Source organism: Pholis gunnellus, assembly GCF_910591455.1.
Source record: "Pholis gunnellus genome assembly, chromosome: 11".
Lineage (NCBI taxonomy): Eukaryota > Metazoa > Chordata > Actinopteri > Perciformes > Pholidae > Pholis > Pholis gunnellus.
Genome location: NC_136538.1, coordinates 21,646,132 through 21,671,267, shown reverse-complemented (window position 1 = coordinate 21,671,267; position 25,136 = coordinate 21,646,132). Strand labels below are relative to the sequence as shown.

Genomic DNA, 25,136 nt, shown 5'->3' with positions numbered 1-25,136 from the left:
CCTACACATTTTTCCATTTAAAAATAATTAAAAAAAATATATTCCGGACGTCTTGGGAGATGTTTTAACACCACATTTCACAGTACAAATAGCTAGATTGTTATTATGTATATAAAAGTTAAACCAGCTGTTAACATGTCTGTTCCATTCTGACGATGCAGCTTCTGCTGTTACGTTGCTAAATAATAAAAGTTTGTAGTTAAGTACCGTGGCTCATTCAAATCACCAAACCAACACCTAAACCATTCAAGTTCAATAGACAACATTATATTCAAGCTGCAATGCTGAGACAGTGGAATGTTATTCATTTGTCATACATAAATAACAAAAAACAGAAAAAGGTCAATAAATATTTTTCCATACTGCGTAGGAACCCTGTGATTCATTGTGTTTCCCAGCGTATTGCGGAGGCAGCTGCAGGATGTTAAAGACAGTACAGGTGCGTGTATTTTGTGAGAGTACCTGTGTGAGGACCCGTGCCGGCCGTAACCAGTTTTGGAGGGGTGGGCTCTGTGGGCGTCGTCTTGCTGGTGCTGGGACTGAGCAGCTTCACGTAGTTGGCCGGAAACCAACCAATCTGGCGCTTCTTCCCCCGAGCCTGAGCCAATCAGAACACAGGACGCATGAGTCCTCACATAACAAATATGACATACAACAGAGAGGTACAAATCTAAATCAAAACTACTTAATTATTAGATATTAACAAACTCTCTGTGTATGTTGCACGATGAAGAGTTATTAAGAGTTTGTGCTCGTATACCTGCAGCTCGCCCTCCCACCAGCCCCCCGGGTTTTTTTTCCTGATGAGGATGAGCTGTCCTGGAGCTAACGTTAGCTGCTCTGCTCCTGTGGCACTGTAGGGGGCGATCACTTGAGCGATCTCTGATGGAGAGAGAGAGAGAGAGAGAGAGAGAGAGAGAGAGAGAGAGAGAGGGAGAGAGAGAGAGAGAGCGAGCGAGAGAGAGAAGACGAGGATGAGGTTCAGTATTTGGCTTTCATTTTGAAATTGAACTGAAACAACTAGTGACAGCATTATAGAGTCACTGAAGGCTCACCTGGTTTCTTACCCAGGCTGCCCGTCTTCCCTGCTGGTCCCAAACCCTAGAGACAAAGTTTAAACAACAATCATTACGAATATTTACCTTCAGACACATCCAGAGTTCTGGTTTAGCTCACATGTTCTGACCGAGCTCTCACCTCAGAGGCCGAGTCTCGTGGTTTGACATAATTGGAGGGAAAGACGCCTGTCTTGCCCCCGACCATGCCCGTCCACCAATCCCCTTCTTTCCTGGTGACCATGACCACGTCTCCTTGCTGGAAGCTCAGGTCCCCCTGTTCACTGCTCTCGTAGGTGTACATGGCCAAGTACTCTGCACACAAAAGGGGCGGAGTCAATGACAATTACTCACCCAACATTCAAAAAGAAACAAATACATCTGTAGGCGCTTGCGTGCGTTACCTTCTCCAGACTCAGAGGGTTTTGTTGGGGAAGGGGACGGACGTTTTCCATTGGGGGGGCTTTCTGATACTCCAGACTCACTAGAAGAGAAGGAAGAAAAAAACAATACTTTACACTCCCTGTGAGAGGATTAAATGATGTGAGATGACAGCTGTAGTAACACGATTCAGTGTTTTTAAGTTCTGACTTGATGCAACCATTTGAACCCACCTGGTGTTTTTGATCCGCGGCGCGGCACCAGGGGGCGGCGTCATGGTGGCAGAGATGAGCTTCACGTAACTTTTGGGGAACCAGCCTCTCTGTCCGGTCTGCAGCTCACCTAACCACCACATGTCCTGCTGCTCCAACACGGTTATGATCTGCAGCAACAATAACAACAATACCGTCCGTTGGGGCTTCACCGAATGTCTTTTTCTGTTTGCATTCAAAGCCGTTATTGAGGTTTTCAAATGAAGCTCCGTCATATGTCAAAAACACACAAATGTAACTAAAACAGAAGCGAGATGCAGATTGATTGACAAAGATACAATAGTCAACAACTCAAAAAGAGTGCGTTGAAGGCTCATGTACCTCGTTTTTGTTGAAGTTGAGGTGGTTGTCCTTCTTTGCTCTCCATGGATACAAAGCCTGAGCCTGAAGACCCTCGACCTTCTCCCCCTGACACACAGAAGATAACAGAGAACAACACCCGTCGGTTCAGATGTTCACAGACAAACAGAGATGAGCGCCTCTAGAGTTTCGTTAGGTTTCCTACCTGCCCCAGCACGGGAGAAGGGGAGGAGCCTGTGGTCATCGTAGCGGGTGTGAAGGCGGAGCGTTGTCGTAACTGTGCTGACGGAACACTGAGCGAAGGGTTCTGATTGGTCGAGGAGGTCGGCCACGCGTCCCACCCCTCGCTGTCTGATTGACTGGCTGTGTTGGAGGGCCAACTGGAAGAAAACTCACATATTAGAGGAGTAAAAATGGACTTTATGCAAGACTCAAAATGGCGACATTGGAACGGAGCGAATAGTAAATCAATCAACAGCACAGTACAGGTTTTCTTTCTCGTTATATTGACTCCAGCGGGACTTACGTGGTGCTGAAGTCGGCCCAGTTACTGTTGACGGAGGACGCGGAGGAGGCGTGTCCGGGAGCTGGGGGAGGCGTGGACATTGGCTGCCGGGCTGCGGTGGGCGGGGCCGAGGCCGTGGCACGCAGGCTGATTGGTGCTTCGCTGTCCGGTATCCGTTCGGCGTAATTGGCTGGAAACCAACCAGTCCGGCCCCTGAGCTCTCCTCCCAGCCAACCCGGTTCCCCCGTTTGGGATTCATCCACCTGTGAGAGCAGAGGGGCGGGATTAAGATAACACCGGAGCATGACTGCACACACAGAGGGCTCTCTTCTCATTTATCCATTTTTGTGGGCTTGTGACCCGGAAATCGTTCTAAGCGGTTCATCTTGATCGACGTCCCGATTCCTAAAACACATCTTGGGGAGGCTATAAGCGAGGACACACTGGTGTATCCTTTGCGGAAGTCTTTTCGGCATCCGTGACAATGGACAGCTGATGCAGCTGTGCACCGCGTCATATTTATTTATTGTCGTTTTAAAATGACGGCTGTTGTTTGTTCAACGCCGGTTGCCTCGACTCCTCGCGCCTCGCCCACAGGAGATGCGAGCAGAGGAGGCAAGGAAAGGAATCTAGGAAGGGACACTAATCAATAGAGATGTGTGTGTGTTCAGATTCACGGTACAACAGAATTCCAGGAAGCAGAATTACCAAATTAGTGCATAATTGAGTGAGACAAAACACAGAAACTTGACGTTTGTTAACTGTTAATGTTCTGGCTCATTACAACAGGCTCTTATTATCCGTCTATCTAATCAATGATTCTCCTTCTATAAATAACCTCATGATGAAAACCTGTGGCTGTGCCCTTCACTACCAATTAAAAAATATATTGAGTGTATTTTCATTTCTTTCCAACATGTTGTTGATGTTGTTTGTTGTAAAACTTGGCAGGTTTACATCCAACAAGTTATCTTAATCATGTGGAAGTATATTTATGGAGACAAAGTATGTTTTCACAAAGTAGTCGACAGAGAAGTACTCTGTATGTATTTTAGGACCGTCCTCAACCAAATATTTTATTCAGAGCAATCCGACTGTAAAGTGTAACATCGCAAAGCTTTCCGCTCACAGTTAATCACGTTCATGACTCTTCACATAAACCGTGAAAACAAATAAAAGCAAAACAACATTCACAGATCTGATTAGAATGATTAGGTTAACAAATAAAAAAAAGAGCCAAAGACGTTCATTCACTGGCAAATTAATGAACACGGAGATGACATGAGATGAACCAATGACAGCGAGAGTTCAAAGGAAAGCTGGCTTGTGATTGGTGGAGGCACAACACTGGGCGGGGGCTAGAACTTACCCATTCCCCCTTCACCTTCAGGGTTGCACAGCAGAGGAGAGAAGAAACAGTTAATACACACACACACACACACACACACACGCACGCACGCACGCACACACACAGTCGACGACACACAGGAGGCTTTAATAAAACAATCACACCCACACACACACACACACTACTAAACAGGCAATAAATAAAATGTCTGTTCACACAGAGTAATTGTGTTATTTTGGGTAAACTCATTTTACTCAAACTGACACTATTGCACCTGCAGATGCTCACACGACCAAAGTCTGCACCCCCGTCCTCCTCCTCGTGTTGCTGTGTGTTTGTAGCTGGAGGATGCGAGTGTACGAGCACCGAGTGTGTGCACTACATACCATGATCACATCTCCGGGAGCGATACTGATCTCGTCGTGGCTGCGGGCATCAAATGGATACAGAGCTCTGTAGTAGACCACCTTCACCGGCTGCTGCTGCTGGTCGAAGCTACTGACGGGAGCCTTCTGGTCGAACAGACCGGGTGGTACCGGGGCCTTCTGGTCGAACAGACCGGGTGGTACCGGAGCCTTTTGGTCGAACAGACCGGGTGGTACCGGTGCCTTCTGGTCAAACAGACCGGGTGGTACCGGGGCCTTCTGGTCGAACAGACCGGGTGGTCCCGGAGCCTTCTGGTCGAACAGACCGGGTGGTACCGGGGCCTTCTGGTCAAACCGACCGGGTGGTACCGGAGCCTTCTGGTCAAACAGACCGGGTGGTACCGGGGCCTTTTGGTCAAACAGACCCGGTGGTACCGGAGCCTTTTCCCCTGTAAATAAACAGAGAAACTAAAGTTTAATAAACACATAAACACGTACTTACAGAATAAGGTATTTCTTTAACATAAGTAAAGCATCTGATGTGTACTCTTTCCCCCACTTTGAAATTTGTAAATTTGTAAATTTCAAAGTGTGTAAATTTGTAAATTTCAAAGTGTGTAAATTTGTAAATTTCAAAGTGTGCTGGAGTCCATTTCTTCCTTTATGGACTACAGAGTTTTTTACAGAATCTTTACTTATAAACTCCGACCCTTGCCTGTTAACGTGTCCTAAATTCTTGCTTAACCTCTGGAATTAAGTGAAGATGCCACTTTAGGTAATTGGATGTATTTCTGCAGATTTGTTTGGGATCTTGTGCTCTGTTCATACCGTCTAACCGTCGTAACACACCTGTTGAAGCCCAGGGGTCGGCCGGCTGGCTGAACAGCTTGCTCAGCTTCTCCTGCATGTCCTTCTTGCCTCTCCCTTCATCCTCCTTCTCTTCTGCCGATCCTGCTCCCCTTCTGCCCTCCTCATCCTCCTCCTCCTCCTCCTCTTCATCCTCATCCTCCATGCCTCTCCTCTTCCTCTCCTCCTCTTCCTGAGCCACTCTGTTCAGCCAGGCGTGGGGTGCAGAGATGGAGGGGGGGCTCGGGGCGTTGGGGGCGGAGCTTGCAGCTTCATCCCTCCAGGACACGGCCTCCTCCTCTGACAACCTGATGAGAGGCAGAGCGCCGTATGAAGTAATTAACCCCGTCTATTGTCGTGTAATGCCTCGGATATTATTCAAGTGCGTTTCATTCTCACCTGCCGTCCTGCAGCTCAGCAGACTTCCTCTCGATCGGCGTGTGCATGTGAGCGTGTGTGTGTGTCAGTGTGTGTGGATCTCCATCCAGCTCCCTCTGCTTCTGCCTCTGCTGCCGGATGTGGATCTCCCTCAGCTCCTGCAAGGCACGATTGGATTACAGGAAGGAACAGAGGTGAGGAGGAGGAAGTGGGGTCAGAGGGCCGGCTGCTACGGGTTATCACCGACAACAAACAACGAACGACATCAACAGCAGCAGCAGCATGTATGTATTAGTCAGGTGAACAAGGCAAGCTCCGCCCCTTCTTTTAAGACCAGGTTGGGGAGCAGCTCATTGCTTTTGGAGCCGATCGAGGACTCTTCGCTGCTGCTTAAAGATGCTGCAAATCTGTCCTGTGATGCACGACATCAACAGCAGACTGAGGGGCGACTTCACGGAGAATGGATCGCGTCCGCTGATCGTTTGCAACCGCCATCTGCCCCCGTCTAAATTTCCCATTTCCCCACAAATAAAATACCGCGCTAATGATATTACAGAGCAAACACGGCCATAAAAAAGGGGGCTTTATTTAATTATTTTTCATGACACAAATGGTCATTGCATCCTGTCAGTGCCTTCCAAAATAAATGAGTCTGAGCAGACACTCCTTATGAATGCGCTCCAGTTACAAACTTTCAGTTTTTTGCAACGAGGCTCATTGGCATAGAATGGGGCCAATTTTGCGCCAAATGTTTGCATATCAACTCATTTTAATTCATGCAGTACGTACACTCGGCAGCGCAGTTAAGGGTGCATTTCACCCTTTGTTTCTTTTTTTGTATTTGTGCAGGTTTAGCCTTTCTTAGTTGAATTTGAGCTCTACGAGAAGGATTTAAGTTAGCCAGGAAATAAACAAAGAACGACGAACAAACAAAAGAAATTGCCCCATTGCCAAGTTTGTCCCTTTAACGCTTTGAATGCGAGAAAACACATCTACTGCAGGTGGTCAACACCATTGCTAGCTGTGGTCCTCTCATCCCTCTCTTTCTCTTGTGTGTTCAGTGCAGTTTGTGTTTCTCCTTGTCTGACTCTTGAGCTGCTCAGGATGTTGTGTGGACCTGAGACTAACATCTCAATGACTGCTGCAAACTACTTGGCAAACAAAGATGTAAACAAAGACGTACCAATCATGTCTTCTGGGTTAGGGAAAGGGTCGAGTTTGGGGATTGTTGTAAACTAAATTATAAATACATTTTCAAAGTAGTTTTTTATGTCGGTGAAAAAAATACCTTTAAGGCACAATGAGTAGTACTTTCCTCCAAAAACATGTATAGACTAGCACAAAAATAATCACTCTCTCAATCATCACTGTGTGTGGCGGTGTCTGTATCTGCCCTCTGCCTGGACGTCTTTAAAAATCTCTTATTAAAACGTAGCGACCAGGTGCCAGATCGTAAGCACACATGATCCAAGAGGAAGCTACTAAAATGGCGCACACAGCACTGAAAAGATGCAAGTACAGCGAGTTGAAACGCCAAGCTGACAAAAGTTCGTTGAGCCCGGGGAGGAGGGGCCATCTTTGAGCGGCTCCAGCTGTTCGGAGGGTTTTTGGAGTTCATGTGGAGTTCAACCGCAGCAGCGCGCTCTCTTTTGATTGGACAGCATGTGTCAGGAGCCAATCAGCTACTAGGAATACTGACAGAGAGTTCGATGCTAAGGTGGTCTTGCTGGCTGTATGGGAGTAAGCTTTAAATTGTGTGCCTGTAGGATTGGTAAGTGTTTTAATGTGTGTACTTGGACATAAACGAATAGAGGTGGCTGATTGCTGTGTTACAGTTACTTATAGTCGAGTACACCGGCCATGGTGTTGGGGGCGGAGCTTGCACGAGGCACGGTATGTTTGAGGGAAGCGTTAGGAATAAGCACACAAAAAAAAGGGGGGGGGGGGGATGCAGTTCTGTGTAGTCATGACAACCAGCTGTGCCATTAGAACACTCTTGTTACTATAACAACACAAAACAGCTGTCGTGTTTCAGCCAAACAACCAGCGTGAAGGAAAACCTTCAGAAACAAGCAAAACCCTGAAGAGAGATTCAGAGAACACCGACTCCATCTGAAACATGAGAGCATGCCAACAGACACACATTCATCCAAAGTAAAGGCCAGCGTACCAAACTCAGATTGTAGTGTATCTGCATGTGAGCCTCATACATGTGTACGAGCGTCTACTAGTCTGGCTGAAACATCCTCTGGTAGTAGCACACAGGCAGTAGCATGACAGTACAGTGGTAATCTAGCAGTGGTCACAAAGTCACCTAATCTAGCGCACCTGCTAACCTAGCACGCCCGCTAGTTTAGCATGACGACTGCGTACAGCGTTAACAATGGGAGCAAAGTTAGCTGGCTGGCTACGTAGCGAGCTAACACCGGCCTGGCAAAGAGGAGGAAGCTAGAAGCTAAATATTTTAGGGGACGAGGGGAGGAGAGAAGGGATAATAATGAGAAGAGGGTGAAAGAGAAGGTGAAGGAAAGAGAAGGTGATTCAAGAAAGGAATGAAGAAAGATAAAGAAAAGAGCAAAGAAGGGAGGAACCGAGAGATAGAGGGGACAGGAAGGGAGGCTGGGTGGATGTGTGGACCTGTATAACGTAGTCTAGCCGAGCCAGACACACCCTGACGGCTGACACACACTCCTGAAGCTGTCCCTGCTCCTGGCACTGAAACACACATATACACACACACACACACACACACACACACACACTGAAAGTTAGTGTTCCAGACCATATCTACGCATTCTGTTGGGAGTTATTTGTCTGTTTCTCTGCATGTAGAATGTGATTAAGAACTCATGGGACACTATAAGTCCTCTTGGTAGCTACCTTTGTTAGTACCATCTCACATACTGTAAAATAACTTTATATATGAAATTACAATATTAGACACAACAGCAGTTAGCAGGTTATGCTGGTTACTTGCTGTCTTGTGCATTCAGCAGTCAGATCAGGATCCCAATTCATTTCTAACTGCTTCCTAATTACTGGAATACATATTTTTGAATCCCTGACATAGATCTGGTGATTTTCTCTCAGTAGAGATTAAACAAACGAGAGAGAGAGAGAGAAAGGTCATGATAAGGCCTTGACTCATGCAAGGAGAGGCTCCTGTGACTCACTGGGAGGAGCAATGTGCTGTTACAACTGTTAAGTGAAGCCAGTGTTAACAAAAACACACTGAAGTTGGCAACAGCCCAGTTTGTCATATTATTTAGAGCAGTGTGCAAGAAGCCGAGTTAGTTTATGTCACTGACTTGTATGTATTGGATAGTCGATAATAGTTTAGTTTCTTTATGTGTTAACTAGGGTTTTAAGTTAGTAATGAAGACAGTTGAATTTACGACTTACTTAAATACTTTACGGATGCAAGTTAGTCTGACAACAGGGTGTGTTATGTTTCACTTGTTTCTCAAATAGCCCGGCAGTGCAGGTATGCTCTGCACTCCGGGTCGGCCATTAGAGGCAGTGTGTTCATCACATGATTATTTTTACTTGACAAGAGTGAATTCCCAGCTGCAGTACCACCCCGGTCCAGCAGTGGCAGTGTGCTCTACCTGTCTCCCTCTCTGTTCGTCCTGAAGCTGGCGTCGCAGGGCTTCTATCCTGGCACAGTGGTTGGCATAGAACTCACACAGAGACTGGCATGGGCAAGGGAGCAAAAGGCCAGTGTAGGAGATAAATATAAAAAGAAGTAGAAAAATATAGAAGGAAGGGTTTCATCATGTGGATTATTAAACAAAGAATATGATCGGAAGAGAACGAAGGCAAGAGGTGAAGAAGCAGGAAGGAGACAAGAGGAGGAGGACAGCGAGTAGATTTAGGAAGAAGACAGAAGGAGCATTGGAGGACAGAGGAGGCACAGCAGTGTGACCAGAGGAGATTTTGGGGAGAGGAAGTGGTGTAGAAAGGAAGGTGGACGGCAGTATAGTCAAGACATTGTTCACATCTAAGTGGGTCTGCGGCTCTGTTTTGCAAAGAATCCCACCACTGAGACAGGAAACTGGTATCCAGCGCTGCTGGTTTTGGCTTTTCGCCACTTTCTCTAACCACTGTTATGTCGACTACACTGAATAAGACTGAGAACTTCATTAGATTAGACGTTAGAAAAATCTATTTATTGAGGTCTGGGTTGTCTCTGGTTTCTCCTTGTCCTGTCCTCCTCGCTGGAACAGACCACAGGACTGATTCTGCTCTCTCTCTGGAACAAAAGGTGCTCTAGGAAACATAAACACAGTGCTGAGCTCCCACCATTAAAAAAAAGGTACAATGTGTAATATCTGGCCACGTGCTACAAACACATAGGGGTCAGCATCTCTCCTCTACTACGGTCTTTAAAATCTAACATCAAGGATTCGTAAAAGTGATGCTGAAACTCAGAGCTGGTCAAAATAAGACGGCTATCTTATCGTCTTCTCATGTGACCTTTAGTTTACAATAGCCACCTGTGTGTTTACTGTGCTACTAACCACGGTTGCACGGTTGTACGGTTGTACGGTTTGTTTATTGGATTTAATCCAAAGTGGCAGAAGCGAGTAAATGACTCATATTATCGCTTCCACCTGCCACCAGAAGTCTACTTTCTCTGGAGGAGAGCGCGCGCCAGCTCCCGGGAAACGAACCTTCCGTCAGCGGAGCTGTTTTCTGTTTTTCTGCCACTTTGGATTAAATCCAATAAATAAACTATCAAACACGTGACATACATGGTAGTTGTACTTTCAACGTGATTGACAAACCCTCTTCGTCCTCTCGTGTTAGCCTGAGGACAGATGGACGCTACAGTGACTCATCACCTCTCGAGGTAAAAGCGGTAAAACAAGACACGCCGGGTGAGCGTGCTCGTTTCAGTCGATATGTCTGCAACACAACACAGACACGTCCAACCCTTTAACACTCTGTTGATAAGGTGAAGTCATGTTTTGGAGGTTTTAAACTGGTCATATCGCATACACATTGCACCTTTTAAAAAAGGAATAAAACGCCCACATCTTCCTCACTCAGCAGTAAATTGTTGCTACATGAAGCAGCTGTCTGGGAAACCGCGCAGTGTTCCTGTGCACAGCTAGCTCTCTCCAAAACCACAGCAATCCACACAGTGACACACCAACATCAACACGAACACGGATACTGTCGTCAGATAAACATGAACATTGTGATTATATCAGCTAGTGTGAGGATGGGATCACGAGGGACGGGACGTGATTTGAAGCTACAGTCACAACAACAAACTAATGCTTTGATGATGTTTCGTTCAGCACAGATATTACTGCGTTAGCAAGCGTAAGTATCATTAAACTGATTAGCATTTTTATGCTACATGAACACAACAAAAAAAAAACAATCTGCAACTGTGCATCAAACTGTTGTATTGAATTTTCTGTACTTTTAGTGTCCAGTTCCAAACATTTGTAACCTGAGACCCTCGTATAGATTTAGTGTCGCTCACTTAGAGCTCTATTCTCAAAGGACTCGGCAGAGACAAGTTACTATCCTCCCACCTTTATGAAAATACCAGGAGTGCACTTCCACTTGAATGCTTTGTCAGATTAAGTTTGACTTTGAGCTTTACTTTAGATTAAAAAAACAATACAAGAGAGCAAATAAATCAAGAGCAGGGACATCTTTAAAGCTTGTTGGGTAACCCTCGAAAGTCTTTTAACACTTGATCTGCTGTTTAAGGACAGCTTGTATGTACGCTAACCAGTCTACTCTAGTACAGGTAGACTCTTAGTTGAGTATTTACCTTAATAATCTATTAGTATAGACCTGACCTTTCCTCCGTGTGCTGTATTAATGTGTCAGTTAACGAGCGGTTTACCTTCAGCTGGGTATTGAACGCGTCTATTTCCAGCAGCTTGGCCCTCGTCTCTCTCTCCACCGCGTCGAGCTGCTCTCTGAGCTGCTGTCTGCTCGTCTCCTTCTGCTCCACGGCCCTCTGCAGGGACGACAGGCTGTCACCTGAAGACACGCAGACAGCGGGAGATCCTTTTAGGTCAATAAGTCACAGAGAAAATGCATTGAATTAGTTAGTTATAGAATTGACCGTGCGACAGTACATTGTGGTAACAAGAGACTCAGTTAACGAGACATTAGCTTAGAAAAACACGACAACAATATGTTTATATTACACTCATCCTTTAAAGGAAATTCATATATTAAAACCAGAAAGTTTGAGCTACTGTGAATTCAAAAGTTTAGTTTGAGGAGTACTCACGATGCAGACTGTTCTGTTGAACCTGATTCAGCTGGTCGTTGAGACATTGTTTATCAGGAATTAGCCTCCCCAACCACTGCTGGGAGTCCTGCAGACAAACATCAAGTCACATCAACACCCAATTCCCCTTTTCTGTTTATTTTCACAATTGTACTACGTGAACACATTCTACGGTGTCTATGAACGTGTGTGTTTGTTGGATGAATGGCTGCAGGAATGAACATGAACTCATTCTGTTTGGCGTACCTGCAGCTGCTGTTGGAGCAGGGTGATTTCAGCGATGCGCGTTTCTCTGGTCAGGTTGGTCTGCTCCACCTCTCTCCGCTGAGCCGACAGACGATACCGAACATCCTTCAGCTTGCCCTCCAACTGGGACTTCTTATCATTCTGGAGGATGGGAACGAGAGAGAGGAACATGATATTACGTTTCTGCTGGTGTGCAAAGTATGAGGTGATTTGTTGGTATAGCTGTTCCGTTCTTCCTGTTGGCATTAGCTGATTGCTTTTGGCTTTTCATTGTCACACAAACCAACACAGTTAGCTGGGTTAGCTCACAGTGTGCTTGTGTTACTAGGTGTGGGTGCGCATGTTTGATTACCAGAGCCTCCAGCTCAAACTCCAGGGTCTTCTTCCTGGCTTTGAGCAGCACTATGCTCTCCTGCTCTCGGTTCCTTTGAGTCAGAAGCTCCTGGCGACGTTGACGCTCCCACTCCAACTGACGCTGACGCTCTAATTCACGCTTTGCAGCCTGGACGGACCGAACACACGCGACGGAACGTTACAGCTCAGAGAACAGTATCGCAAAAGATTGGAAATTACATTCATATATTACACACTACAGCCACCTCTTCACTGTAAGAGCTGAGATTCAAAGAGGGCAGTGAAAGGTCTTGAAGTTGTCTGCAGCAGACGTAATTACACGCCTGCAGCAGTTAATCGTCAACTCGAGCATAACTCTTCCAATTAAAATGCAGAAACCTGGTAATCATGTCTTCTCCTTCATACCTCTCTCCTCTCTATCTCTTTGCGCCTCTCCTCCTCTCTCTGCCTCTCCAGCTCTCTCTGTCTCTCCAGTTGTCTTTCTAACTCGTGTTGTCGTCTCCTCTCCTGCTCCAGACGCTCGCGCTCCTGAAAAACAAACACAAACGACTCTTATTTGTTTGTTACGGGTTCACCCCGATGCACTTTCATTTCCTCCTAGTTTCAACACTTGCCGTAAAGATAAATAATTTACTGACATGGTACACTGTGGCTGATACAGTGAAAGGACTGTGGCTGTTATAAATGCAAATATTTGACAGCCTGATGCACGAGCCATCAGCCGTAGCCAATTCAAATTCTGAAGGCCCACAGTGATGAGATGAGAAACTAACACAGTCAAAGGAGTCTACCTTTCTGTCCTGCTCCTCCCTCTCCAGCGTAGCCAGCCTCTCCTGCTCTTTCCTCTGCAGCTCCTGCAGAGCCTGACGTCTCTTCTCCAGCTCCAGGTTTCCTCGCTCAAAGTTCTCCCTCTTCTTGTCCTCGAACGTCACTGAGAAGACACAACGGGAGGGAGCGTAAACAACAAACGGTAGTTAAAGAACCAACAACATGGTGTCATGTTTCTGGCCCTGCTTAAGCACCAAGAAGTAAACATTCACGATTCTGCTTTATTGCAGCAACTTGAGAACGTTTTGCAATTACATATTTCCAGAAAGGGGCAAGAGAGGGACAAGACCACAACGTGTGAATGAGTATTCTGCTGTATTTCACATGGAGCTGATAGAAAGTGACTGGAAGTGAAAGTGGATTTGGATTGGAAGAAGCAGTTTCATGGTACGTAGGCAGCTGACCGATAACAAAAACAACAATTGCAGAAGTTTCTCTGGGAACAGTTTGGCAGTTTGTTGACGCATTCTTGTTTATCAAAAATCAAAGCCGGGTCTTGAAGCAAACGTAGTCCCAGTTTGAGCAGTAACATGATGAAATGACCAATCACCTGGTAGTCTCTGGCTGCTCTCCGCCTCCTCCTCCACCTCCTCCTGGACGCTCTTCTGGTCCGACTGAACGCTGTCACTCCGCACGCGCCTTTAAGACACACAAATACACAAATTATCAACACAGACGTTCAGGTTCAGCATTCCCATTATTATTAAAAAACAAACTGCTGTTGAATCGATACACACAAGTATTTATGGCAGCGACGGCGTACGACAGTATTTACCTGAATGTGGGTGGGAGGTAATCTGGTGGTAACACAGGGGGCAGCGGTAAACCTGACATCGCCATATCTATGAGGTGCATGGCTAAGATGAACTCCTCCGCTGTTAGCTTTCCATCCTGGTCGATATCGGAGAGACTCCTGAAGGGGAAAGGAATGAAACAGATGAAGTACTGTAAGGACTAATGTCTTCTTCGTGTGCAGAAGATTAAATGGTCGAATGTCAATGTACTGACCATATCGTGGCCAGCTGGCCCTGAGGGAGACTGGACTGCATCAGGATAGTGCGAGCCTGAGGACCTGAGAGAGAGAAGCCAAACACATTCAATATTGTGGCAAACATTAGAGAAATATCATCACAAATAATGACATATCAGTGTGTGTGTGTGTGTGTGTGTGTGTGTGTGTGTACCTGTGAGGTGTCCACTCATCATCTTGTCATGGGAGTTAAAAAGCTGTCTGTACTTGAGCCTGGAGGACTGAGGAACCGCCCAATCACAGGGCGGCTGAACGCTGTGACGAGCAACCGACAGAACAGAGATCAGTGGAGCGACTTTAAAATAAACACATACAGTCTACTATGCACATTCAATATAGCCCTTAGCTCCTTGAGTGGTTTAAGTGTACGACCTAAGTATATATTAACTCGATGCAAAAAGGCCGAAAGACAAATTAGCAGAGTAAAAAGAGAAACAACAGGGTTTTTCTATTTTCTTTTAACACAAATTTGCTCATTTTAGTATATATTTATAAGGCAAAATGGTGCAAACATTTCTGATGTGTCCTACCTGGCAACGTCCACGGACGGCCCCTTCTGCAACTTGTTACTGGAACGATTAAACGACGAGGGAGCTGAGAGAGACAGAACAGTAGATTGTAGTCTGAGGCTGTGGTTACATTAAGTTCAGTCAAGTCTCTGGTCTGTGTCTCTTTTGACTTCATGTCATCCCAAACACATGGAAACCCAGCTGTACTTTCTGCCCAAACCCCCATGCAGCTTATTGAAATGTAACTTCATAGAGAGAGAGAGAGACGACTCGTTCCTCACATTAATATTTAGCAGGCTCATTTGCCATTTTGAAGGATCTCCGCGTTGAGTATAATTTACCCCGATTTCATTTGTTCTGCTCTTTTCAAGCTCGTGATTATGCTCCTCTGCACATATTTTACACCTCAGCTTCCAGAGGGCTCTCTCGTCATTGAGGTACTTTCTCTCCCTAAGGTGCGCTTGTATATGACACGATTAAATTCATCATCCTCGGGTGCGGCCTCTCTTGCGCTGGTTAGGGGTAATTGGAAAAAAGGAGCTTGACAGAAGAAGGGTGGGAAGAAGCGGGTTAACTCTTTAACTCTGGTGAAGATCAGGGTTGCTGGAGCCGATCCCAGCTGACATTGGGCGAACGCTAATTGCAGGAACAGAGAACCATTCACACTCTAACCTCTTACCTACCCAGAGTAATCAATCATGTCTTTGGACTGTGGGAGGAAGCCGGAGAACCCGGAGAGAACCCACGCTGACACGGGAAGAACATGCTAACGCCTTCCAGCCCGGGAATCGAACCCGGGCCCCTCTTGCTGAGGCCGCCGCCCTTTTGGCAGCTTATCATCTCATATCTCTGGACCCAAACTGATTCTCAATGTATCCGTTTCTTTCAAGTGAGTACATTGAGCATCCTTCCCAATTTTATCTCAAATGATTTACTTTAGTATTTTATATGTGTGCGTTTCTTCTCCGTCTCTTTCTGAGTTTGGGATAAAAAGAAGCAAACATTGAATTCAAAGCTGATTCGTTACCTCTCCTTAAAAAGTTCTAACTTAACTATAAAACAATAACCTGCTACTAAGACGAGCCAATCCGTCACACAGACATATAACAGTGAATATAAACGTGTTTATTCAGCTTAGAAATGAGACGTTTTAGGACCAAACGCACAACATAAATACCTGAGAAGCCTGAGATGGGCTGCATCATGCCTGTGGGAGGGGCTCCGTTGGCGATGGGCGGTGGGAGGGGAGGAGGGGCAGACGAGACGAGTGGGGGGGACACGCCGACGGGGAGGGGAGGCAGGGGGAGTGGAGGGGCCGAGATGGGAGGCATCGGGGGCATGGGGGGCATACCTGGAGGAAAGCACAGATCAGAGTACTTTTAATACCCCTCTAGTGCCGAAGTACACATTATGTTTTCTAACTAGTAAATGGGGGGCGAGAACCAAAGTGCAAGCTGAAGGAGAGGAGCTTTATGACTCTTTACAACTTTATTGATCAGCCTCGAAGGTGAAGCACACAGAGAGAGTGAGCAAGCGTTTCCTAAATGTCCAAATACATCCGCAGTGTTTTTACCAGTACACACAGTTTTACCACAGCCTACCACAGGAGAAGCAGTTGTCACATGAAACAATAGCAAAAGATTATATCTCTGTTATTACATTAAACTGTGTGCAGAGGTTCTTCTGTATTAACTTAGCAGCAGAGATCATCAGGAAGGACGAAATACAACGATCATTGTTGTTAGTTTCTACAGTAATCATGTCGATGCAATGCCAACACGTTGTGCGATTGTGTCCGTGTCTCACCAAAGCCGCTCTGTGGGGGTAAAGCCAGCGCGGCTTGTTTCATGCTGGGGGGAAGCTGGGGGGGCAGAGGGTGACCCTGGAGCTTCAGCTTGATGAGCTTCATGGCGATGGAGAACTCGTGGATGTCCATACGACCATCGCTGTTCATGTCAGCCAGAGCCCTTCAAAAAAGGTCCACAGAGGAAACGTTTAAAGAACGATGCTACGAGACGATGTCCGTCGGTCGGTGAGCTAGTAGAAACTTCCTGCCTGTGTGACTCACCAGATTTGGGCCAGGATGGGGGGGGGCAGACCCGACTGAAGGAAGAAGTTCCTGGCTTGGTCGCCTTGACGGACAAACAGAAACAGGAAGTGAGATCACAGGACAAATCCAAAAAGGAAAGGCCACTTTAGATCACGTGGAGAACGCCAGAGCCCATTTAACAATACAGAAGTATTAGATCTCATCTTCACGTTTCCACCAGCTAATACAACCATTTAAACGATGCCATCAGGTGATGTTAACTTAAAAGGATTAGTCGATTAATCAGCCGCCAGACAAAATATTAATCAGCAACATTTTTGATAGTTTAAGTCGAACAGTCTTTTAGTCTTCTATGAAACAGACAATGTTTAGGTGTCGGGCTGTTAGACCAAACATACAATTGAAATATATACTAACTTGGGCTTTATTCACCATTTTCTGAAATGGATTGATCAAGAAAACAACTGGATCACAATCAAGATAATTGTTAGCTGTGAATGTGCTGAACGACACACAGACGACGGGGACAGGACCTTCATGTCCTCATCTCACCTTACACTGTAAGGGTGTGGAGGTGAGAGAGACAGAGAGAGAGAGAGAGAGAGACAGAGAGAGAGACAGAGAGAGAGAGACAGAGAGAAAAAGAGAGAGAGAGACCGTTACCTGTGATGTAACCCCCGGCAGTCGGAGAGAGGCTGAGAAACTGCTGATCATGTTTGGCTCTCTCATCCACGGAGATCAGGAACACATCTGGACCTAACACACACACACACACACACACACGCACACGCACACGCACACGCACACGCGCACACACACACGCGCACACACACAAAGCCAGACACCAACAGAGGGAGAAAAGAGAGGAATGAGAAGAATGTGAGTTTCACTTCCTGTCAGAAGATTCCTATTAGATGACACTTGAGTGTCAACTCTTGGGAAACCGATGAGGAAAGACCGTATGGACGAGTGGACGGGTGGCTAAGAGACCTTTGTCTTTCCTTAGAAAGCCCGGTGCACGGCGAGCAAGTCTCTGATTCACTAACATGCTAATTTAATAAGACTCATAACTGATGGCGATGGTTCAGTGGCCTTATTAAGTAATTAGCTTGTCTTTTTGCCTCTCTGCTCTACTAATCGCCCAGTTTCCATATATATATATATATATATATATATATATATATATATATATATATATATCTATATATAGATACTCTACATTAACAGTATCAATATGATACAACACTTAAGCTGTGATGCACTCATCCAGCCTCAGTTGTTGGAGTTCCTCTCTTCATGCACCAGCTGTTAAACAATGTGTGGCTGGTCCTCATCCAGCCAACAATCATGTTCCAGCTAACAGTTACACATCTGTTTACAGTCTGAACAAATCTCAAACTGTCTGCCTTTGTGTCCATCTGTTAGTCGTCCTCCTGATGGGACATCTGTCTGTATCCAGTCTCTCATCGACAGCAACGAGAGGGAGTGTCTTCTAAATGCACTTGTGGAATATTATCGTTGTGGATTAAAAGGAGCAAAGTGCTGCCATCTTGGCTCTCCACTCTGAGGGTAAAATATAAACAGCAACCGTCACTAACCCCACGTTTCATCCCCGTCACACACATACTGACCTGTGAATGTGGTGGGGAACTGTGCCATGGTTCACTCAGTCTTCTTCAGCACCGCACAACACCTGAAACAACACATTCACAAGTGTTTATCTCATCAATCTCATTCAATATTTAATAGCTCGGTAATGCAGCAATAAAACAAATTATTTAGTATCGCAAACCACTTCAGGAACATTTTACCGGAGAGGCACAAAGACGCTTCAGTACACGGCGTATTAAAAAGACCAAATCATGTGTGGTCACCTGCCAAAGGTGCTGATGGAGCAGATAGACTCGGTGAGAGGAAATTATATTCCACTCTGCTGACGCTGGTGAATTTGTAGAACTTTGCCCAGTGAGCCATTGTGGTTCCTGTTTGGATGCAATGATGGATGCACACACAAATACATAAACAGGAGTTCTGAATAACGGATGTAGCGAATTTCAAATGATGGGTTTGTCTGCAGATGTGCAATGTTTGTTAGAAGAAACATCTACAACACACCGAAGAAGGTAAATTACTGCAAACTCAGCAATTTAGCTGCTATAATAAACATCTGAGTGACGGATCTTTACTACTTTTATTAGAATTTACTTCATTTTTTAACTATATTTTTTAATTTGTTTACAGAAATATGAGGTATATAAAGTGTTCACCCTCCCAGTAACACAGACCTCTGGCCCAGTGAAAAGTATGTTAATCACATCCAGACCTGCCTCCCTCTGGCCAGCAGACAGCCCATAATAATAATAATATTATCTGACACACATTGTAACAGACAAGGACTCGGTGAGGGTGTATGAGTGCATGTGTGGGTTGTTCTTTCCAGTCAGTGTGATGTAAATTTAGATCAGGCCCTCATCCTTCAGTAAGAAAACTCATTTAAAGGTTCAATTTGACGAGATTCTAAGAATCCATTTTCCGTTTCTGAGACTTTTGCCGCCATCACAATGTAACGAAGGTCCACAGCGCTGAAACACAGAGAGAGTTACTCAGACACGGCGGTGAACATTTTCACCAGGACGGTTCCTTCAGTGGGAAACGGTCCTCAGTGTGTGTGTGTGTGTGTGTGTGTGTGTGTGTGTGTGTGTGTGTGTGTGTGTGTGTGTCATTATGATCAGAGTGGGAGGACAAAGTAACCAGCTTAACTAGGTCAGACGAACAAAGCCCACCCTACACACACACACACACACTCTTTCACGTCTGAGAAAATATTGAAGCAGTTGAGCGACTGCGGTTGATTTTTTGCCGGTTCTAAAGTCGGGACGGGAGCCTTCAAACTGCTACTCAACCACAGTTATCAAGTTTTTATTTTGGTACTATTACATTAAATTCTCAAGTATTTCCTCCAATTGTTTCTCTTATGACGACTCCAGAGGCATCATCACACCAACCACACCATAACCTTTTTAAAAACGTCAGTTTAGTGAGATATTATCCCAAAACACAAGGGTGTGACATTATTTATACGGCTCATATTCAGCTTTTCCTTCATCAAACTGCAGCACAGAGAGCACAGTTACTTCTTCTAATCGAGTGAGATGTCAGAGGTAGACAAAACTCTGTCCAGCAAATAAGCTGCTTATGAATCAAAGTGACTTTTGTTTAGCACAATACCTCAGACCAGTAAGTAAACTCACAACCTCTGTGACACCAGCAAGAAACATACAAGCAGACAGAAACATCCAGCTGCAAACCTAATTTAAACTTCAATGAAAAGTCTAGCGTCTATAGATGTGAATGTGTTTGTTGTGCATCCATGTCCTTTGTCATGAGTGTGTTCTCCTCTGTGCACAGTACATGTATTGTCTTTGTGGGATTAGTCTGTATAATTAGAGCATTGATGCAACTGGAGTGTTGGTCTGTTATTAAGGCTTGTGACAGATGCCTGTTTAAGCCCCCCACACACACACACACACACACACACACACACACACACACACACACACACACACACACACACACACACACACACACACACACACACACACACACACACACACACACTACAGATTAGGGTTCAGACTCTTCGTCCCCCCATCATTTTCCTGAGGACCCCCTCCCACATCCCCCCTTTCCCTTCTTCCATAGATTAATTTGGGAAAACTGCACGTCGTCTGATGCTCTGCCCCAGTGGACGTCACAATGATGGATACTTAAAAGAAATTACACACTTATGTGCTCAGACTATTTAGCAATTTGTGTTTTTGGTGTTGCCAACTTCAGTCAAGTGGTCTTAACAACTTCTACTTCTACATAGTGTGGTCTTACTTTGTGATTTTCCTCTGTGGACACTTGTTCTGACCCGGCAGCATGTTTAAAATTGACACGCATTCAGACGTCGACTGGGAGAACTGGTCTGAGTTTACAGGATGATTATTTAAAGTCTTTAACTGGCAATCACCTGATTTTGTGTCTGAAGGACAAAGAGAGAGAGAGAGAGAGAGAGAGAGAGAGAGAGAGAGAGAAGTAAGGAAATTATTGATTCTTAGGTCCACCGTTAAAGATTCAGCATCATTACATACATTTACTATATAGTGATTAATAAAACACCCTTTTTATTGAAAGAGAGCTGATAACAGTGTACATGCCATGTGATGCAAAGATCAAATACTTCAGCTTTACCACAATGAAGGTACGAAAGCCCAAACACATCTTCAGCTGGAGGTGAAGGAACAACAACTTGTTGAAAGGTTAAAAAAAAAAAAAGCAAACAAATTGAGACACATCAAAGATTCATCAAGTCATCCATTCACATCCCGCCGGGTCAAAAGTGAGTCCAATCACAGAGCTTCATCGGGAGGTAACGCATCAAATGTAAAAGGCTGAAGTGAATAATTCTTATAAATCCACAATACTCTGACTCTTCCGCCATCGGCCACGACCACCGTGCACCATCGGCCATTGTTTTAGTCTGAAGCAGAGCAGAAACGATGAGTCATTAGATGATTGACAGACTCATAATTACTGGCTGACATAGAAAGTAAAATATTAATATTTGCTTGGTGGTTTTCCGCCATTTTATATCAATGTAAATTAAACTTGTGAAGATAGAGAACATGTCCCTTGTGACTGTGGTAGATTCTGAAAGGTGTTATACATTATTCTCATCGTTTAATAAAAATAATAAAAAGGTTTAACTGCGTAATTAAACCAGGAATTTGCTGACTACATCTTGCGTGGATGGTTACAGTGATGATGTCGGTTTAAAATAACTGCAGTCTCTTCACATCAGCATTCTCACACTCTACATACTCAAACACACGGCACAAGCATTTGCATTTCTCACACACACACACACACACACACACACACACACACACGCACACACACTCTTTCTCACTCACACACTAAAGGAAACACTGTCCCTCAGCCCTGCGTCTCTCTCTCACAACACATTCTTATCACACTGATGTCAAGCTGTGAGGCTCGAGAGGTGACGGGACACTCACCCGGCTCCTCCTGTATCACTCCATCCCTCCCGACCAACATGCTTGCCAGCCTCCACAGCTGGCTAACGTTAGCGGCGCTATCCCACTGTAATAAACTGATAGCAGGGACCAAAATGCCTTGGGATGGTCAACAAGCTGAACAAATAAATTGAGTAATGGAAGAATCCTGCACCGCTGTTACATTTGTAGTGTTGTTAAGAAGCAGGTGAACTGGGAGTAGAGAGTGAAATGTCTGTGGAGGGGCATTAAGGCCTCAGCAGCCATGTGACTTACATAAGGTCACCAAATATTCCTTTTCAGATGGTGAACTGGCTTTATATAAGAGGGATCAAAAAGATCCTAAAAAATGAGGGGAAGGCAGCCTGATCCATCTGGCTAGTGCACGCCTGTTTAAAATGCTTCACCACTTTTAACATTCCTGATAAATAATAATTTGAAACTGTTGGACTTGAATGAAAGCAGCACTCTGCTGAATGCCGTCCTGCGGGATCTGTTGGAAGTAATTGTGTTCTGTGCTCCTGATTTAGAGCAAGAACACAGTCACCCTCCAGAACCCAGGCCAACTTCTGAACTTTCTAAGAACAGACTGGAGATGAGCATGTTGGTGAACCGGGATCTCACAGACATAAAACTTAATTTATGACACAAATGAAACGCTCCATATCCGTGTGCTTTCCTGTTAGCGTGAAATCCACAAACACGGTCAAATGTGCACTTTAGCTACAGAGGACTGTGTATGCATAGGATTTGTCTCACACACATACACACCCCTAAGTTGCAGAGTTCAAAGGTAACATTCAGTTGGAGAATGATCCACCTACACAACTCTTTGTATGGTTTAAGCAATACTTAAAATGCATATACAACATCTGGATAAGGCTGCTAGACACATAGCTGAGACATACTGCCTAACTCCTGTATATATCCGAAATACTGGTACTGCATCACGTGCCTGTTATGACCCATTAGAGGCCTCTTTCAGTCAGTATGACAGAGGCAGTCACTGATTATTACACGATAATAAGACTTCAAAACAATAAGGTTCTCTGGAACTTTACTCTGCAAGACGTTTGGTCTTGGTCTGTTGATGAATCCATTTTTAAAAACTCAAGTGTTTGGTGTACATATTGACAGTTGAGATTCTTCAATCACAGAATAGTTTCCACTTTTGCTTGATCAAATAACTGGACTAATTAATCGCTTCTCATAATAGTTGGAATCTCGTTAAACCCTTTGCAGACCAGAGGGCGGGTCAGCAACACATGCAGTCAAACACTTGCTATTGTCAGCAGGGTGTGATCCACACAGGGAGGTGCTCACGACAAACATGCATCGCATCGCAAATGTCTCTTTGCACCTTTGAAGCAGTGTTAAACAAACAACAACACAGATGTGAAGCTAAGGTTTGTTCTGGATCAAAGCATCATTCTATCTTAAATCAAGATGCTAGACATTTAGCACCAGTCTGCACTTTTAACTTCACTTGACATGGTGTTTTCAAATCTGCAAAAGTCTCCCAAACCTTTAAGTAACACAACAACTAGCTGAGGATGTGTGTGTGAGGTTTTTTTTTTTACTGTTACAGGAAAGGTCTGTTAGTCAACTCATCTTCACTTCCTGCATTAGTGCCTTGCTCAACAACCCCAAAAAGCACTTGTTAACAGATACAATAGGGCACTACGGGCGGCTTGTTTTGACGGGACTAGTCAGCCAGATGTGTGCAGCTGTGACTAACACATCAGGTTTTAATGTTAGCAAATTGCTATGCTAACTGAAGGGGGAAAAAACCTCCACCCATGAATATATATTACCTACTAATAGTATTAACTTTATATATATATATATAATATTAATACCTACTAATGTAAGCGAGGCTTAGGTTAACAACAAGCCCAGTCAATGTTAACGTCAGGTCACACACAGACAAACACACACACACACACACACACACAGACAGACAGACAGACAGACACAGACACAGACACACACACACACACACACAGACACACACACACTGCACAGTGCAGATGCAGTGATTTAAACATTAGCATACTGGCTATCATTGCAGCTAGCAAGCAGGCTAACCAGTGGGAAGCTAACGTCAGTTACATACTACACTCTTACCTCATAGTTCAGTTTCCATCGTGAAATACGGGATGTAGTAGCTCGTCGCGTGTTTGTGTGACCATGTGATGGTGTAAATTTGCTGGTTTTTTTATCACCAAAACGAAACCCTTCCCGGTGATTCTCTCCTGTGGTGGTTCCGAAATCCCGACCGATTGAGGGACAGCTGGAAAATGGGGTAACGTTTACTGAAGTATCGCGATATGTGATGGCTAATCTCGCGAGATCTTACTGGCTTCGAAACTATATGGGAAGCTGTTATTAAAAGGATTAGTTGCGCCTCTTGCCGGACCGGCTGCTGTTTAATAAAATAAAAAAATAGAAATAAAAAAATCTTAAAAATACATCAAAAACCAACAAAGATGTAAATAAGAATTACGTGGATGTCTATCAGAATGGTAAAACTTTGAAGCTAAATACAATAAAGCTACAAAAGATTTATGCTGTTTGGTCTTAGAAAAATGTGACATAATTTAACAAAGAACATAACAAAATTCCCAGTTGTATGTTCATATTTTGGGGGATATTCTCTATTTGATCTGTTATCTAAATGGGGAGGATCACGATTGAGTAATTACAGAAAATAGATATATAATTCAACATAGCTAATATTACATTTTAGTCACATAAAACAGCAGCCATGCGGAAAAAAAGTAAAAAAGAAAAAATAGATATTGAAATGTTGTTTTATTTCTAGCGGAAAAAAGTAAATAAGTAAAAAATACAAATACAAATAACATTTTGTTGAAGGGGTTTGAAAGGCAGAATGTCCTGTTTCTCTCTGAGTGTCACCTTGAGGTGGTCTGCTATTAACCTGTGAAATGATTCTGTAACTATGCACCATTTCCTCTAAAATCTAATCTGAAATTAGACAAATTGTCTCATGAATGATTTGAAATTAGCTCATGAATGAGATTTTGAAGGCTTTGATTCTGAAATGCTACATCAGAATGTCCTGGCTTCTGTCTGACTCACACCTTGAGATGGTCTGTTATTAACCTGTCATGTAATGATTTTGTAACTATGCACCATTTCCTCTTAAATCTAATCTGAAATTAATGGAAGCCCATTTCGCCATCAAGAAAAGAAAATGCACTGAATAGCACTGCTCATGCATCTGGTTTAGAACATTTCCTTCTAGTAATTAGACTAACAGAAGGAAATCTTTAAATTAAACAGATATCTACTTTAAAACTGCACTTAAAATGCAATGCCAT

General features: G+C 44.5%; 1 protein-coding gene across 1 annotated transcript in view; it reads right to left on the bottom strand.

Annotated features, from left to right (window-relative positions):
- itsn1 (intersectin 1 (SH3 domain protein)) overlaps nucleotides 1–24,061 on the bottom strand; it is a 37,680-nt gene extending 13,619 nt beyond the window's left edge. The window contains exons 1-30 of the mRNA XM_079168873.1: nucleotides 23,920–24,061; nucleotides 18,364–18,425; nucleotides 17,396–17,488; nucleotides 16,751–16,814; nucleotides 16,489–16,649; nucleotides 15,860–16,033; nucleotides 14,704–14,767; nucleotides 14,328–14,428; nucleotides 14,152–14,215; nucleotides 13,919–14,056; nucleotides 13,694–13,782; nucleotides 13,107–13,246; nucleotides 12,721–12,843; nucleotides 12,314–12,463; nucleotides 11,962–12,102; nucleotides 11,716–11,803; nucleotides 11,320–11,459; nucleotides 9,059–9,142; nucleotides 5,472–5,608; nucleotides 5,076–5,380; nucleotides 4,248–4,675; nucleotides 2,535–2,776; nucleotides 2,214–2,388; nucleotides 2,030–2,116; nucleotides 1,670–1,818; nucleotides 1,460–1,539; nucleotides 1,198–1,370; nucleotides 1,056–1,101; nucleotides 761–882; nucleotides 463–598 (exon numbers count right to left, since the gene is read on the bottom strand). Of these exons, the coding sequence (XP_079024999.1) occupies nucleotides 463–598; nucleotides 761–882; nucleotides 1,056–1,101; nucleotides 1,198–1,370; nucleotides 1,460–1,539; nucleotides 1,670–1,818; nucleotides 2,030–2,116; nucleotides 2,214–2,388; nucleotides 2,535–2,776; nucleotides 4,248–4,675; nucleotides 5,076–5,380; nucleotides 5,472–5,608; nucleotides 9,059–9,142; nucleotides 11,320–11,459; nucleotides 11,716–11,803; nucleotides 11,962–12,102; nucleotides 12,314–12,463; nucleotides 12,721–12,843; nucleotides 13,107–13,246; nucleotides 13,694–13,782; nucleotides 13,919–14,056; nucleotides 14,152–14,215; nucleotides 14,328–14,428; nucleotides 14,704–14,767; nucleotides 15,860–16,033; nucleotides 16,489–16,649; nucleotides 16,751–16,814; nucleotides 17,396–17,488; nucleotides 18,364–18,391 (3,922 nt within the window). The 5' untranslated portion in view covers nucleotides 18,392–18,425; nucleotides 23,920–24,061. The remainder of the gene's footprint in view (nucleotides 1–462; nucleotides 599–760; nucleotides 883–1,055; nucleotides 1,102–1,197; nucleotides 1,371–1,459; nucleotides 1,540–1,669; nucleotides 1,819–2,029; nucleotides 2,117–2,213; nucleotides 2,389–2,534; nucleotides 2,777–4,247; nucleotides 4,676–5,075; nucleotides 5,381–5,471; nucleotides 5,609–9,058; nucleotides 9,143–11,319; nucleotides 11,460–11,715; nucleotides 11,804–11,961; nucleotides 12,103–12,313; nucleotides 12,464–12,720; nucleotides 12,844–13,106; nucleotides 13,247–13,693; nucleotides 13,783–13,918; nucleotides 14,057–14,151; nucleotides 14,216–14,327; nucleotides 14,429–14,703; nucleotides 14,768–15,859; nucleotides 16,034–16,488; nucleotides 16,650–16,750; nucleotides 16,815–17,395; nucleotides 17,489–18,363; nucleotides 18,426–23,919) is intronic.
- Between the last annotated feature and the right edge of the window lie 1,075 nt (nucleotides 24,062–25,136).